The sequence below is a fragment of the Siphateles boraxobius genome, unplaced genomic scaffold, assembly GCF_051911475.1.
Source record: "Siphateles boraxobius isolate OS27281-9 unplaced genomic scaffold, OSU_SipBor_1 2, whole genome shotgun sequence".
NCBI lineage: Eukaryota > Metazoa > Chordata > Actinopteri > Cypriniformes > Leuciscidae > Siphateles > Siphateles boraxobius.
Genome location: NW_027508810.1, coordinates 12,890,242 through 12,905,402, shown reverse-complemented (window position 1 = coordinate 12,905,402; position 15,161 = coordinate 12,890,242). Strand labels below are relative to the sequence as shown.

Below are 15,161 nucleotides of genomic sequence, written 5' to 3'. Positions count from 1 at the left end.
ATAGGATCATAAGATGACCAATATATCGGAAAACATTTGGAATGGGTCAGACATGATTTTGACCACTTATTAAGTTTTGTTTAGTAGAAAGCCTTTCTTTAAAGTGAATTTCGTTTTGTATAAATTGTGTCTTCATTGTAATCAATGTTTCATCAACAAATTGACTGGATTAATAAATAAGCAGCAAATATAGCAGACATATAATCAGGACACGGAGGCGCCGGCGCGTGATCTGGAGCGTCTCATAAATGAACCGAAACACAGCGATTCTTGCCTCACAGTCTTGAGAAGTATATCTATAAAAAGCTTGAAATGTCTACTTTTAAACAAAACAATAAAAAACGAAAAAGAAATTGGCTACTCTTTGGGTATGTAGGCTAATTCGAAGTGTGCATTTCTCAATATATATGCACGTTCACTACTGCGAAGATGGCGAGTCAGCATCATCAACTTTATCTTTGCAGGTGACACTGACAGAAGACATTAGTTAAATTCAAAAATAAACAATTCAAATGTTTCATGCATAATCATTACTTTTGTCGGTTCTTTGTGGCAAGCTTTATGCGTGCGTTGAGATGCGGAATAGGCAATTAAAAACATGAACATAAACAAACCTCTGCTCAGAGCGCAGCCGTGCTGGATTGCGTGGAACGCTCAACGAATTCTGATTAGTCGAGAGGATTTATCGCGTTTAGGCTAAAAATAGGTTTGGTGCTTATCGCGGTTTGGAAAGAAACTGCATCTTGCAGTACATTTTGAACAGGGAAATATAGCGATTTGGCATGAAACGTTGATGGAGCAGTGAATAGGTTCAGTACACAGAAAAATGACATGAAAAACTAATTATTTTTTTAAATTTGGAAAAGAGCTCTTCAAGTGTGAAAAGCCCTCATTTAATGCCAGTGGACAGCAACCCAAGATTTAACGTAAAAAAAAAAAAAACACAATAATGATGGTAATCCATACAACCCCAGTTGATAAATCAATATTTAGTGAAGCAAAGCGATAGTTGTGAGAAAAAATATTAGTTTGAACTAATATTTAAACGTTTAAACTATTAACCATCGCTTTCGGACAACTGTCATACGTGGGTTCATGAGAACGTTGTGAAGCGCTAGGTTGTGATCCGTGACATAAGTGCTTACATCATGCTTCTTAACATGCTCATGTTTACATCGAGCGTGAAGTCATAAACGCACATATGACAGTTGGAAGGAAGCGATGGTTTATATTAGAAGTTGCTATAGTTGCGTTTCGCTTCATCCACTGGGGTCGCATGTATTGATTACCTTTATGTTTGTTTTGTCTGGTTTTTTAGGCGTCAACTTTTGGGTTAATGTCCACATGCATTATGTGGACTCACATAGATGATTATTTTTCTAAAAATATTTGTAGTCATCTGCAGAAATAATATCATATACATAAATGAGAGCATTTTTATTTTTTGGTGGAGTATCCCTTTAAGTCCTCCAGTCCTGTGAGGTGGATTACACGTTTTTATGAGTATTAACTATTGACGTGTCAGCTAGATTCCACAGGGCGCTGTCAGAGGTCACAATATTTCACGTTTCAGTTAATGGACTGACCTTGCCTTGCTCCCCACCTCCATACGCTCTTATTTGAGATTCAGCAGATGGACTTGATCTTACACGTTAATGAAAACAGTCCCCAAAATAACCACCTCGGTTAATTACATTTCAGCACGGGTAGATATTTCACCATGATTGTGCCTGCTTAAACACAAACCGCAGAAGCGAAATGGGATCATTATGTTCTTAATGCATGTTTTTAATTTGCAGGTGCAAACATCTAGCGCCGGGAAATATCCCGCTCCCTTTTAGTGAAAGATCAGCCATTTTCTACACAGGACTCCATTTTTAGACACTTTGTCCTCCTTCTGTCCTTGTCTTTCAGCCATCCCATTTATAACTGTTAATGTGTGTAGGGGTAAATGGAAGATCACACTAGGATGTGAGTGTGTGTGAGGGGGTAATGTTATTCCACTGCCCCTTTGTTTTTGTATACGACGCCGTCTTTGATGCCAGGGTGCTACGACCTTTCCTTGTCCTTCATTTGCACTGGCTCACCATTTGTAAGTATTACGGATGCTCGGCTTTATTTCAGCTGCCATATGATTAATGTGGTGGCTCCGAGACGTGACGTGGAGCTGTAAAGAGGAGCCGGGCTGCAGCACCGCTGCGTCCTGCGTCACTTTCCCTCCCGGCCCGGCCCCTGCCAGATTCATTACCCTCCCTTCCTAATTAAACCTCCGCCATTACTGCATTAGACGTGCCAGCTGCGTTCCCAGTCCAACTGTTAGAGGGCAGGAAAAAAAAAAACAATAAGCAGAACCCTAGCCTCCGCTTTAAACCTCCAAGTGCAATATTACCACCAAACATCAGAATGCTGCTCACGGCGGCGTTTGCAAATCAGGGGTGTGGTGTCCGCCACTATATACAGGACCTCTCAGCTCCTTCATCAATCAAAGCCCGTAGATCTGACTGATGATTTGGATGTGTTTTATTGGGACGTTGTGATAAACATCAGAAACCAGAACGTCTGTAAAGAAGCAGCCTCTTGCTTTTATCGTATATATCTATATACGTTTAGAATGTTTTGCATCGGATGTCCGGGAAGGGGATGATTTTATATAAAAGCATACATTAAAGTGAAAGTCACCTCTATCGTGCACGTTGAGACCGGGATGATGTCCTACATATATCTGTGTAGGCCATTACAATGCTTTGCATTTACATGCGTCTGTTGTTTTATCACCTATGGGTGACTTGGAATGAATATTTTACGAGCTGCACATGAAACAGATTCAGGCATTATGCTGATGTGCCCAATGCTTATGAGTCTTGAATGAATACATGTTTACAAAAATGTGATTTTTCTCCAATAAACATCTGCGCCCATATAAATGCTGGGAATTCAAATGAGAAGCCGACAAACAGCATTTGTTTGGTGTATTTCATGCAAGCATATTATGCCTTTCAGGTTTCCCTAATGGCCAAAATAATTTTCAACCCTGTTTTGTGATAACCACTGACATCAGCTGGATCGGTCCAACCACATCTAAAAACCTCTCTATTCCTTACTTGCTATTCCTTGCTTACTAATTAAACGAAACGCTTGCCTTTTGTCCTACGTCTCTAGCCCTGTGTATTCTCTTATAACAAATCATTTACCAAAAAAAAACCCACCTTTTTCTGGCGAAAATGCAAACGCTCGCCCAAGTTGCGGCAACAAAAGAGGTTTCTTTTGATGCACGATGTACCATAATAATATATACATTTTTTTTTGTAGCTGAGTTGAAAACTGTTCAACTTAGGGTAAAACGCAGCGCTCGTCACTGTCAGTTAATATTGCTCGTTACTGCATTTTTATATTCGCTAATATTCTTCAAAATGAGATCGTAACACGTTACTGCTGTGGATATTCCATATCATAGCAACCAAAGCAACTCAGCTTGAAACATGCTGCGCCTCCAAAGTGCTCTTAAGCACTCCTGCTGCTCGTTTTTAGAAGAGCAAGACATTTTTTTTCTGGTGGCTTTGGTGGATACGTTAATTGATTATTTATTGTTAGGTATATGGCCTATTAGTCTCTTTTGCATTTACACAATATACTGGAGCCAAGCCTGATTCCACAGCATTCCTGGACAAGTTGTAATTCATAGGTGGGGATTATGCAAATTGTGAATGAGCGTGCATGAATAATTGGAATTCAAATCTGATGTTTACGAAGCGTTTGTGAATCCGGAGGAGAGTTTTCAGAAAGGTCCTTTATACGTGCAAATAACTCAGAATTTACTCACATATTTACAAAAGTTTCATGAACGAAGCCTAAAGTTTTTTCAAGTGTTTATGTGTTTTTTAAAAGTAATTTGTTAATTGGCTAAATGGGACTACAGATGCTGATAGGGGCATGAAGCATTATGTCAAGCAAGAAAACTCATCTACTCACTAGTCTCACCATTCCATCTCAAATGTTCTTACTTGTAGATTTTAAATGAAGATTGATTTGTCGGAAGCTTAATGGTGGTGACGTTTAAGTTGTGCCACCATGGTGTGCTTCATTTATAGTAAGTGTACCTTCAGTTTTTTTTCTTCAAAATTCATTAAAGTTGCATTCATTTGTAAAGATTATCTTGATGAACAAAACGGGTACGAATTTTTGGTTGGTCCAAGAGCTTATTTTCTGCAATAATCCAAATGCCTATGTAAAAATCTTATTGGGTTTTTGTTGAGGGAACCAGAGTGATATCAACTTCCAGATTGGCCTACAAAAGTATGTCATCACTGCAGTTCTCAGCCCAGAATTCTCAGCACGGTTGGCTGACTGTGCTGGTAGAATGTGTGTAGTGACAGCGCCACTCAGGATTGGTCACTTGCCTGTTGCCTGGCTACTAGTTTCTCTGTAGCTGACCAGGGACATTATTTGAACAAAGTAAACAAGTTAACAATAAAATGATCTTATCATCTTTTATAACATGGCCGCTATTTATATCTCATATTGTCTGTAAACTCGTACATTACCAAGGCAACAACTAACGCATTTGTATTACATTTCAAAGAGCACCATTATCAACCCCACACTGGAAAAAGAAACCCATATCCATACCGCCTGGGACGGATCGGCATGGAATGGAACAGTTAAGCAATGAGATCATTAACAACAGAATGTTGTAAATCATTTGCATCATTTACAAAATGGCTTGTGTAAAGGTGTTCAGAGTGTTTTTTAGCATGTTGCTATAAGGTTCCTAGGGTCTTATGGGTGGTTGCTTACCGACTCAAGTCAAAAGAACTTATCAAAATGTCATATTTTGGTCCCTACATGTGTCACAGGTCTCTCTTTCAATGCAACTTTATTATTTATATAAATTAGAAATGCAATCCTCTTCTGAACAACTCGCATGATTTGAGTTATCATTCATGTCTGCAGAACAAGTGGTACAAGACATGCTACATGCTGAAGTTCAATACTTGGTTAGAGGTTTGTTACACCAAGAATCCCTAGTACTATATGAACACCACTAATAAACCCTGACAAAGTGATCAGGACCCTGACTGAAGCGTGTGCCCTGCTATAGGGGTTTATTTGGTAATATTGACCATCTGACTGAGCACAATTCCACTTTTACACGACTTCTTACAATAAGTCAATCAATATTTAATGTTTATTCATTTATTATTTTATTCGTAGGAGGCTGGATGTGCGGTCAGTTATACAAAGTTGCCCTGGTCAGACGACATTATTCAAAAATATTTGACTACTGATTGAAATTGACTGACAAATCAGAATCAAGTATTCAAGAGAGTTGCGTAATAAGCAACAACACAAGACTGCAGTACTTTGCAGCACACTAACAGTCCAGTGCCAAGTCCACTCAACACCTCTGGCTCTATTAACGACTGCGCTATAATTCAGGCTGCACCAAACCAAATAAAACGACACGAATCAGCCTCACTCTGCACCTTTGCCACCCTAACTCAAGATGGCCAGGAAGAGTGCGAAAGTGACTTGCTTATCTCCTCATGCTTATTTGCATAGACAATCCCCACTCGTATGAACGACATCTGCAGCGTTCAGAGTTCCCTATGAGCGATCCGCCTTGCATCACAATCAGCCCTAACAGGGTGATTACTCTTCATCAATAGGCTACTCACTAATATACACTTGTCATTGTTAGGCAAAGCAAAGACATCTGCAGTCCAGAGGTCGCACTGCTTCACCCAGTTATTAATACAGTAGTCTGGCACAGGGGCATTCTGGTAGTCTGTTGTACTCTGCTATACCCACGTCGTGTAGCAATAAACTGGACTGGTTCCAGTAAATAATCTAGATATTAGTCAAAATGCTATAAAAGTAGATTGTATTAAAGGATGAAAGCTAAATTAAAGTTTATTTATGTAAATGAACTAGCATCTTCATTTAAATCTAAAGATTCTATATGCAATAATCAATTATATTAACATTTTTAATTTAGTTGTGTCTTTGTTGATTGACTGTCTGATGAATAATGCACACAAAACTGGAACATTGGCTGAATTCTTAGAAACATACTAGCAATACTACTATTTCTGTCATATCTTTATATAGTAAGAGTAGAAAATAAGTATTTCTATTACGTCACACAAAGTGCTTCATGGGAATGGGTGGGTAATAAAGTGTTCTTTTGGTGCAATTGGTTGAAATTGAGTATTTAAAAAATTTGTTGAAATAATTTGAACATATACCATCAATTAATAACCTTTTAACTCACAGTGGGTCTTGTCTTCAATGGTTTATTGTTTAGTGATCGTTAAAATCAATTCCCCTATAGAGAAAATGAATGGGATTTTTACTTCCGGGACTTGACTGGTGCACTCTATAGACAGTTTACTGTCCCATGAGTCCAGGGAAGAGGATTTGTGAAGGGCAGTGAAGCAAAACAACTGAATGCAGTATGTCCATATTTCATTCATACTACACCTATTCATACTAGACTGCCCAGCCAAATAAAAGTCGTTGTTTGGATTTAAAAAGGCAAATGCTTAAGAGTCTATGATTGGATCTATGATTAGTGCATACATTTTTGGTCAAAATCTTGTACTGACAATGGAAGAGTCAATCACTCTATAAAGTATCCTCCAGCACATCTCAAAGACTTTCACTGAATTTAAGGTCTGGACTCAGAGGTGCCAATTCATGTGTGAAAATGATTCTGCACGTCTCCCTCCCAACCATTCTTTCACTATTTTAGCCTGATTAATCTTGACATTGTCATCCTGGAATATGGCCATCATGTGTCTTCCTACATGGTTGTTTAAGAAAAAAACTACACCCTCCATCAATTAGAGTTAAAAGAACCGTTGCCAAACATATAACATGCTAGCATTTCCCTATTTAAATCCGAAGCTTGACTCTTCTTTTTTTCTTTTTTTTTGGCCGGGCAGAACATTATTTTTTAACAATCGCAAAGTACTCATTCAAAACAAGTACCTACTAATGTGATTTTGGATGCAGACACATTTTTGTTTTTTGAGACACTCAGTAGTTACCTTGTTAGCTAAGTGAGACGTATTGTGAGTGACAAGTCAGATTCAGGTTGCCCACTGTGCACTACCCACCAGGACTCTTTATTTTTTAAAAACCGTGTCATGATTTATAAATCAATAAATATTTAAACGTGTTTACAGGACAGCAGTCTCTGAAACAAGTTTGCTCTGGTGTCATTTCCACCACTGCCGAGCACATATCTCAGCGCTGTCCAGCAGGGGGAATCCTCTTTCTACACCCGATGCCTCTCAGAGACATATGCAGGAGGAGGAGGAGGTCGATAAGCTCCCATGGTAATGCCGGGGAGTTGTTTTATTGTGTAGTGTAGGGAGGTGACAGCTCCGGGCTGCAGTGCAGAGAGCAGGCACTGACTGATAGCCCCAGTGAGGCAGAATGAAGGGCTGAACCCCAGCCGTGGATCACTGTGGCTGGGGAGTTTCATTAACCAGGGGGTGATAATGATAATGCAGCAAAACTACTGCTGTGCTGCACCTCCTGAAATGAAAAACACTCCATATACACACAAACATTTAATCATACATCTATGTACGTGCCATTACATGGAGTCTCATTCTTGGAGAGCTATCTGTGAGCGTTCATGTTAATGGCTATTCAAAGCCATGATGGCCAAAACAGACAGACAAATATTTTCAATTTCATGCTTTTGAGAACAAAAATGATGACTGGCAAACATACTGTGCCAATTAAATATTTCGATATACACTGCAGTTCAAATGTTGTTGTTTTTAAAAGAAATTAACACTTTTATTCAGCAAGCTAGTAGTCTGTTTCAACTAGCAGTTAGGTTAAGAAGAGTGACATTTCCCAAACACACTTGAAGAGGTTGACCAATCAACTTAATAGAGACCAGAACTAAACAGAGCGTTACTGACAGACTAGGAAGAGAAGTGCTACAGTGTACAATATGTGGAAAAAAAAGAGTTTTTTTGAGCATTCAACCATGAAAACCTATTCTAGTAACAAAATCAAGACTTTGAAAAAGGGCATAATAGGTCCCCTATAAAATATATTCATACTGAGAAGTTATTCACAATATTACTGTTTTTACTGTAAAATTAATCAAGTAATGCAGTATTGCTGAGCATAAGAGACTTCTTTCAAAAGCATTAAAAAGGCTAACCAACTTTTGAATGAGAGTTTTATAAAAATGTATTTGTCCAAATAAAGAGCTATTTTTTAATTAAGTTTGCCCCCAGAATGGTGCATTTATCTACCAGCATTGGCTAACTGGTCCATGCTAACCAGCCAAACAATTACTGCCTGGGTTGTGAACTTATTAGATGGAAATCTATAGCATTTACACCAACAGTTGGATTTGCAGTTTGCATCATTTGCCCTTGGCGCCTGAATGGTGGAAGGACTGCTATCAGCGAAGGCTGTGTAGTCTGTCTCTGTGGATTTACCTGTATAGGGCTAAGGGAACCAGAGACTAATCTCACTGCACCCATTACATGCAGCCCAGAGGCAAACTGAGGATTACAACGGAGGGATTCAGGATTTATTCGGAGCTTTCTGAGCTACTTGAAAGATTTCACCATGCCAACTCACATTACTCTATGAATGGGAGGAGCATTAATGTTTCAACTTCAACTCACATTATGTTGGTTTCAGTCTCAGCATGCTAAAGTCAGGAGAAAATATCTATCCAGCTCCCCCAAATATGACGACTCCCTTCTGAAAGACCCACTCATTAAAACGTGTTTATAATGTTACAAAAGATTTCAGTAAATCAGCATATTAGAATGATTTCTTAAGGATCATGTGACTCTAAAGACTGGAGTAATGATGCTGAGAATTCAGCTTTGCATCACAGGAATAAATTACAATTATAAAATTGATTCAAATAAAACAATTACGTTACTGTTTTTACTGTATTTTTTAATCAAATAAATGTGCAATATTGCATCTGCAGGGCTTGTAGATAGAGTGTGCTTGTACTGTAGGGTTTACCTTAAGATGCCTTCTCCTCCTATGAAAGCGCAGCAGCTCCTTGTGTTGGCGTGCAATGAAGTTGACGGCCGCATACTCCAGCAGAGCAGAGAACACAAAGAGGAGGCACACTGCCATCCAAATGTCAATGGCTTTCACATACGAGACCTGCAGCAAGACAGAAATCAACAGGATTTGCAACGAGCAATGAAGACCAACTCTGAGTCACCGCCTGGCTCAAAGTTCAGTGACTGAGTCACTCTTGGCTCAAGAGCTCAGAACTTTCTAGTTGAGAATGTCGTAAAATATGCCCATTATAGGTAAGAATACCTTTCATCTGAAATCTGGAGAGCTAAAAGGACTGTTCTAGCAAGCCTGAGATAGGGGATCAAAGTGTTAATGAATAAAATATGTCAATTTTAAGAATTTAGGCTTAGCAGTGATGCCTTTTTTTTTTGTCAGAGCATGATGGCTGTTAGACAGTGGGCCGGTCTCTATGCATAGAGACGACTGAAGTGTGCTTTGGAAGACGAGCTGAGAGATGCTTCTTTGGCCTGGAAAAGAGCTGGGCTGCCGGCCCGACCGCTTGGCTGAGACTCACTTTATTTGACAAGCCAGTGACCAAAGTGGTCATGGAGTTTAGGTGGCATTACAGAGTGCACGGTTCACAAAGCATTGTTGAAATGACGGGAGCGCACTGGGGTGAGACAGCGCTGATGAAATACTGCGCTCTGATCTTCACTGCTAATCTCATATGGCTTTATTGGAACGGTTTTCTTTCGTTAATTGAAACCTTTACAATTACTTCAATCAGTAACACCTTCTACTATCAAAACAGAATAGTCTTTAGACCTTAAGCCAAGAAACAAAGCTGTGTTTTTTAGATAAATGCAGCTGGACACAGGGGATGTACAGCCATCCAAGGACATGGCTTGAGCACCGACATTAAAAAAACATGGCGTTTTTCAACACCTGCATGATCAGTATTGCGGTGAGAAGACTCAAAATCATCCGCCAAATGTCAAAACTGGGAATAATCTCCCAAAACATTCACATCCAGCTAGATGTTTTTCTATCAAGCATATGGCAACCTATTTAAACCTGAACGGTATGTGTGCCAAGTCATGGTGCATGTAAATGATGATCAGCATCTCAAACTACAGCAATATCCTGTCTCATCTTGACGCTGCATGTAGGATCTGAAAATCTATGAAGTACTACAGCAGGCTGAGTAAGTAAAACAGGTACAGAGAAATGATGGGTACAATTTCTGTCCTGTTATAAAGTAATTGTCAACAATCCCCAAAAACCACAAACACAGAAAAAAGGACATCAGAATTACAACTGAAATAAGATATATATATATAATATAAATTAGTAATAATAGCAGGTCATTGAAAAATCATCACCACAAATGCCTATCAATGCAAAGCATTAATGAATAATGAATCACATGTACAGCTTGCCGTACCAATGCAATAAGCTAAATAGTTATGAAGAACCATCTGAGGACTTGGTTACTCTTCATGAATAGCCTGGATGTGTTATTTTGGTATGACTCAGTATGTCTATTTGGGATGTCTCTGACAAACAGCACTTTGGCAATACACATCTTGTACTAAACATTAATTACAAGAAATTCACTCCTGCAGGTGAAATTTTGCCTTGTAAAAATATTACAAACATATATGTTTATAAATTGTAAAATTAACTTATACAAAGTGTAGACAAGACATACATGGCTGTCTCAAAATCAAGACAACCTGGATATAATATTTGTGAAACAAAGAAATGCTCCTGATGTCAAGCTTGTCTCAGACTTTCTTATAAGGCAGACAGATTTTGGGGAAAATCTAATTGCAAAATTTTCTGATAAAAATTGTGATTACAAATAATTTGCAAAATTTGGCCCGAGATTTTTAGACAAACCAATAAGCCTACAAAATAAAAATAATAATAATTATTATTATTATTACAAAAATAAAATTACTATTGTAATATTTCACTGTATTTAATAATAATAATGAAAATAATAATAATAATAAATTTACTTAGCAAAAGTAAAATTACAATACTAATATTTATGGCTGTCTTAATTTCTTCATTTTCAAATAATAACATCAAACTTTTATTTTGACTGGCCCTCTGTTTGCTTCTCATTACCAGTATGGGAAGATGGCTGGCACATGTTGTGTTCCCAAAGGCGCATTTAAGCGATCCAAACACAGAGCAGATGAAGAGATGGAGCTCGTGTGGAGAAGCCTTTGCGAACTGACCCACTGCAAACTGTTTTTATTTATATACTAACCTAATATAATTATATATAATAATAAATAAAACAAATTTGCAGCCTTGTTTTGGATTTATTTCGATTAATCGAGCAGCCTTACTTTCTTATTTATCTCAGTGTGGCAAGATACAAAGATCCATGTGACACTGGCATTTTTATCATTTTCCTCCAGTTTCACAGACCAGGTTTAAGCCTATCCCAGACTAAAAATGCATGTTTGAGCTGTTTTTACTCAAAGTAGCCTAACTTGCACTGACATATCTTAAACATATATCAGAGCCATTGTTTTGTCTCAAGATGCACACCAGTAATGTTTTCTTCCAAGGCATGTTTATAAAAGCTACTCAAATATCCTAATTGAACTAAAGCCTAATCCTGGCTTAATCAAATACCTGTCTGTGGGACCAGACCATTAAGTCTTAATTATTAATAATTAAGTAATAATTCATAATTTTCGATGAGGTTTGAGTTTGATCAGGATGATGTTTATGTAGACAAGCAGTGGACGCTCATGACATAATGCAGTGGTATAAATGAAATAGATTAAAATGTGTTTGTGAACAGAGTATACTCTACACCATCAGGGCATTGTACTGTTAAGATGATTATGCTGGAGACCCAACTGACCTTGGGAAGAGAAGCTCTAGATCCCGAGCTCTGGGTGGTCATGGTCAGCACAGTTGTGATGCCCAAGCCTACACGGGCAGGAGCAGCATCCATGTTGATCCAGAAGGACACCCAAGACAAAATGACAATCAGGAGACTGGGAATGTACATCTGGATCAGATAATAGCCCATCTGTCTCTCCAGGTGGAAACGAGCCTCTATACAGGTAAACTTCCCTGAAACACAAATTGTATGTGGCTTTCATTGTCTTCTCATGTTCTATGTGATTCCCCAGTGTTTTGTCTTTGCAACCCTATTTAAAAGTCTTAAACCTGCAAAGGCATACTGGTTCTTATTTAGAAACAGTTCCATAAAAAATACCAGAACCAAATGATGTTTGATTCAATTAACAGTTTACCAAACTAAAATACAGAACAAAACGGAGAGCATGACCAGTGTAGTCCATTACAGAATGAATGACTCTTATGAATCTGTTCTTTTTTAGTGAATCTGATTCCTGAACAAATGATTCTGACGAGTTGATTCTTTTTAGCGAATAAAACTTCAATCAGTGTGTATACTGACTGCTTTTTTTTCCATATGACAGATACACAATATGCGTTTTGTCAATCGTAATTTCAAAAAATAAATATGTTATAACATTTTGGTTTGTTTAGTAGTTTGTTTAGCCTTAAAATCCAAAAAAAAAATGTTTTAAATGATCAGATTTAATTGTACTTGTTATTAAATTATTATTATTAAAATTATGAATCAATGAGCAATAGCATTGTTTTTTTTCCCTCAAATATCATTAAGTATCCATAACTGCTAAAAAGAATCTGTCAACCAGAATAGTCAAATCCTATTCCTAGTTTACAGCCCCATGACAATTCCATGAGTGTTCCCACACTATAACTAGACAGCGGAGCTGAAAATGTCAGGGTCAAGGTTCATTTAACTTCCACCATTTACTCAGCTGAACTGGAATAGCCAAGCTTTTGCAGTTGTTTGGAGTTGATGCTGCATAAACCTCTAGATTATTCCCTTACTCTTGGGCATATTATGTATTGACTACACTGTTGCATTTATGAATATAGATAAAGGCATAAAGGGAAAGTCTAGTACTAAGGTATTGACTCAGACAGAGAGAGCAAACACTTTCTTTGGAGTGCAATCTTTGTTGATCGTAAACAGCCGAGCGAAAAACAGTAGGGATGCAACTGACCAGCACTAAAATTAAAACTACACAAGTGCCTATTTTTCCCAAGGGACTTGGAGGATGTATTTGGATGAGGAAAACAGGCTGGACTGCAGAGCTTAGGCCTGCTCTGCAAATCAAAATAGATTGCCACTAATAAATCTGAAGAAAAAAAACCCCGACACTTTAATTTCCGGTTAATGCTTGACTGGGGAGCAGCAGATCTCATGTACTGAATGTCCAGTGCTCATGCTGGAGGAACACGACTATACAGATAGAGAGAGAGAGAGAGAGAGAGAGAGAGAGAGAGAGAGAGAGAGAGAGAGAGAGAGTGAGTGTGTACTCTTGTACACACACATATGCAAACACACACACACTGAAAGTATATACACTTTTTCTTTCTGTTTTTCCACACTTGTTCAATGCAAAATTTGATGTACTTAGTTCATTTTTATTTTTCATGCTCATAGATAAGCTTTGGCAATACAATGTACAATTGTAGAGAGAGAGAGAGAGAGAACTGAGACGGTGAGTGATGATTAGAGCGTTAGGGAATCTTCAGGGTGTTTGATCCGCACAAACATAGAGGTGATAGGTCAAGTGCAAAGTAAGCACACTGAAGAATTATGAGATGCACCTCAGACAGGAATGAGAGAGAGAGAGAGAGAGAGAGAGAGAGAGAGAGAGAGAGAGAGAGAGAGAGAGAGAGAGAGAGAGAGAGAGAGAGAGAGAGAGAGAATTAAGCAAATATTGAACCTTTTTAAAGTATTTAAATCTTTACCTCTTGGTAAAATATGCAAACACAGACAAGTGATTTATCTAGATGAATTATACTTAATACAAAATATGATGGGCCTGCATGAGCACAAATGTCTGTGTAAACTTTTGTATATAAATTGTTTTTAAATTTCATTTTTAAACTCAATTTTATAGACCCCATTTGAATATTTTCACATAAATAAATACAGAATACATATACACAAAAAAGGAAAATGCATATTTTAAATTTTTTCAATACATATTTTCAAAGAAACAAAAATCTAAAAGAATGCATAAATTAAAAGCTCTCAATATATTTACATATACTTTTCCTCACCATTTTGAAATTCTTGCAGAATTGATATCTCAGGCTCTAGTCTATAATGGCTTGTTATACACAATGCAAATAAAGTTATTGTCTTGTTCTTTAATAAATTAAATTTAAAGCAAATAGTTTGAATAGTTTTATATAATTTCATGAATGAGGCTAAATGCTACGAGTATTTGGCCAGTGATTTATAACAGAACGAGATATTAATGGAAATGTGCTCTAGGTGACATCAGCATGAGGTGCTCGAAAGCCTCGGAAAACCGTGGAAAAAAAGTTAAAATTTATTTTGAAATAAAACTTAATGTTAATCTAATAACATTTATCATCATGAATTGAGAAAACAACATTTTCCCTGATCTTTTGACATATAAGAGGTCATTGTACTATAAACGTATCCCGTAAGTTTCAGAACTCAAGACTTCCTCGTTAATCCAATTTATTGAAACCAAGCTGTTTTGGATTTTGTAACATTATAACGTCATAGTGCGATAAAAGACCGCCTCTCAGAAGAAGCTCAACGCTTACTTCTACATCATTGCCTATTAAACCCCTCCTACCAATCCACGTTTTTCACGTAGTAGTAAATGCGAGACGCAAACACAGGATTACTACAGAGATGCTCTGAGGATTACAAGATGTTTTACAGTGCCAAGTTGTGGAAAAACAGCCTTTGCATTGCCATCCTTGTGAGCCTAAGATTAAGAAAGCGTGGATGAACTTTATTTTTTACTAAGTTCCAGTCAGATCGTGTCAGTAAGACGCTCGTTTATTTCGCTTCATTTTACTGCGGATTAGTTTTTAAACAAGACACTGTTTGGCGCAAGCTTTTCAGAGAGACTGAAAATAAAAGATGATGCAGTGAAGACTATATTGATTCTGACAGTAATGGCGCAACACAAGTGTGAGTAACAGTGTTTTTACCATGTTTGACTGTAGCGCTGGGTTATCGGATAGGGAAGATAGCACACAGAGAACGCTGC

General features: G+C 37.8%; 1 protein-coding gene across 2 annotated transcripts in view; it reads right to left on the bottom strand.

Moving 5' to 3' along the window:
* Positions 1-15,161, bottom strand: part of glra1 (glycine receptor, alpha 1) — a 55,405-nt gene that overhangs the window by 5,727 nt on the left and 34,517 nt on the right. For both annotated transcript variants that reach the window (XM_077235954.1, XM_077235953.1), the window contains 2 exons: positions 11,915-12,129; positions 9,019-9,165 (listed from right to left, as the gene is read on the bottom strand). In XM_077235954.1, the coding sequence (XP_077092069.1) occupies positions 9,019-9,165; positions 11,915-12,129 (362 nt within the window). The remainder of the gene's footprint in view (positions 1-9,018; positions 9,166-11,914; positions 12,130-15,161) is intronic.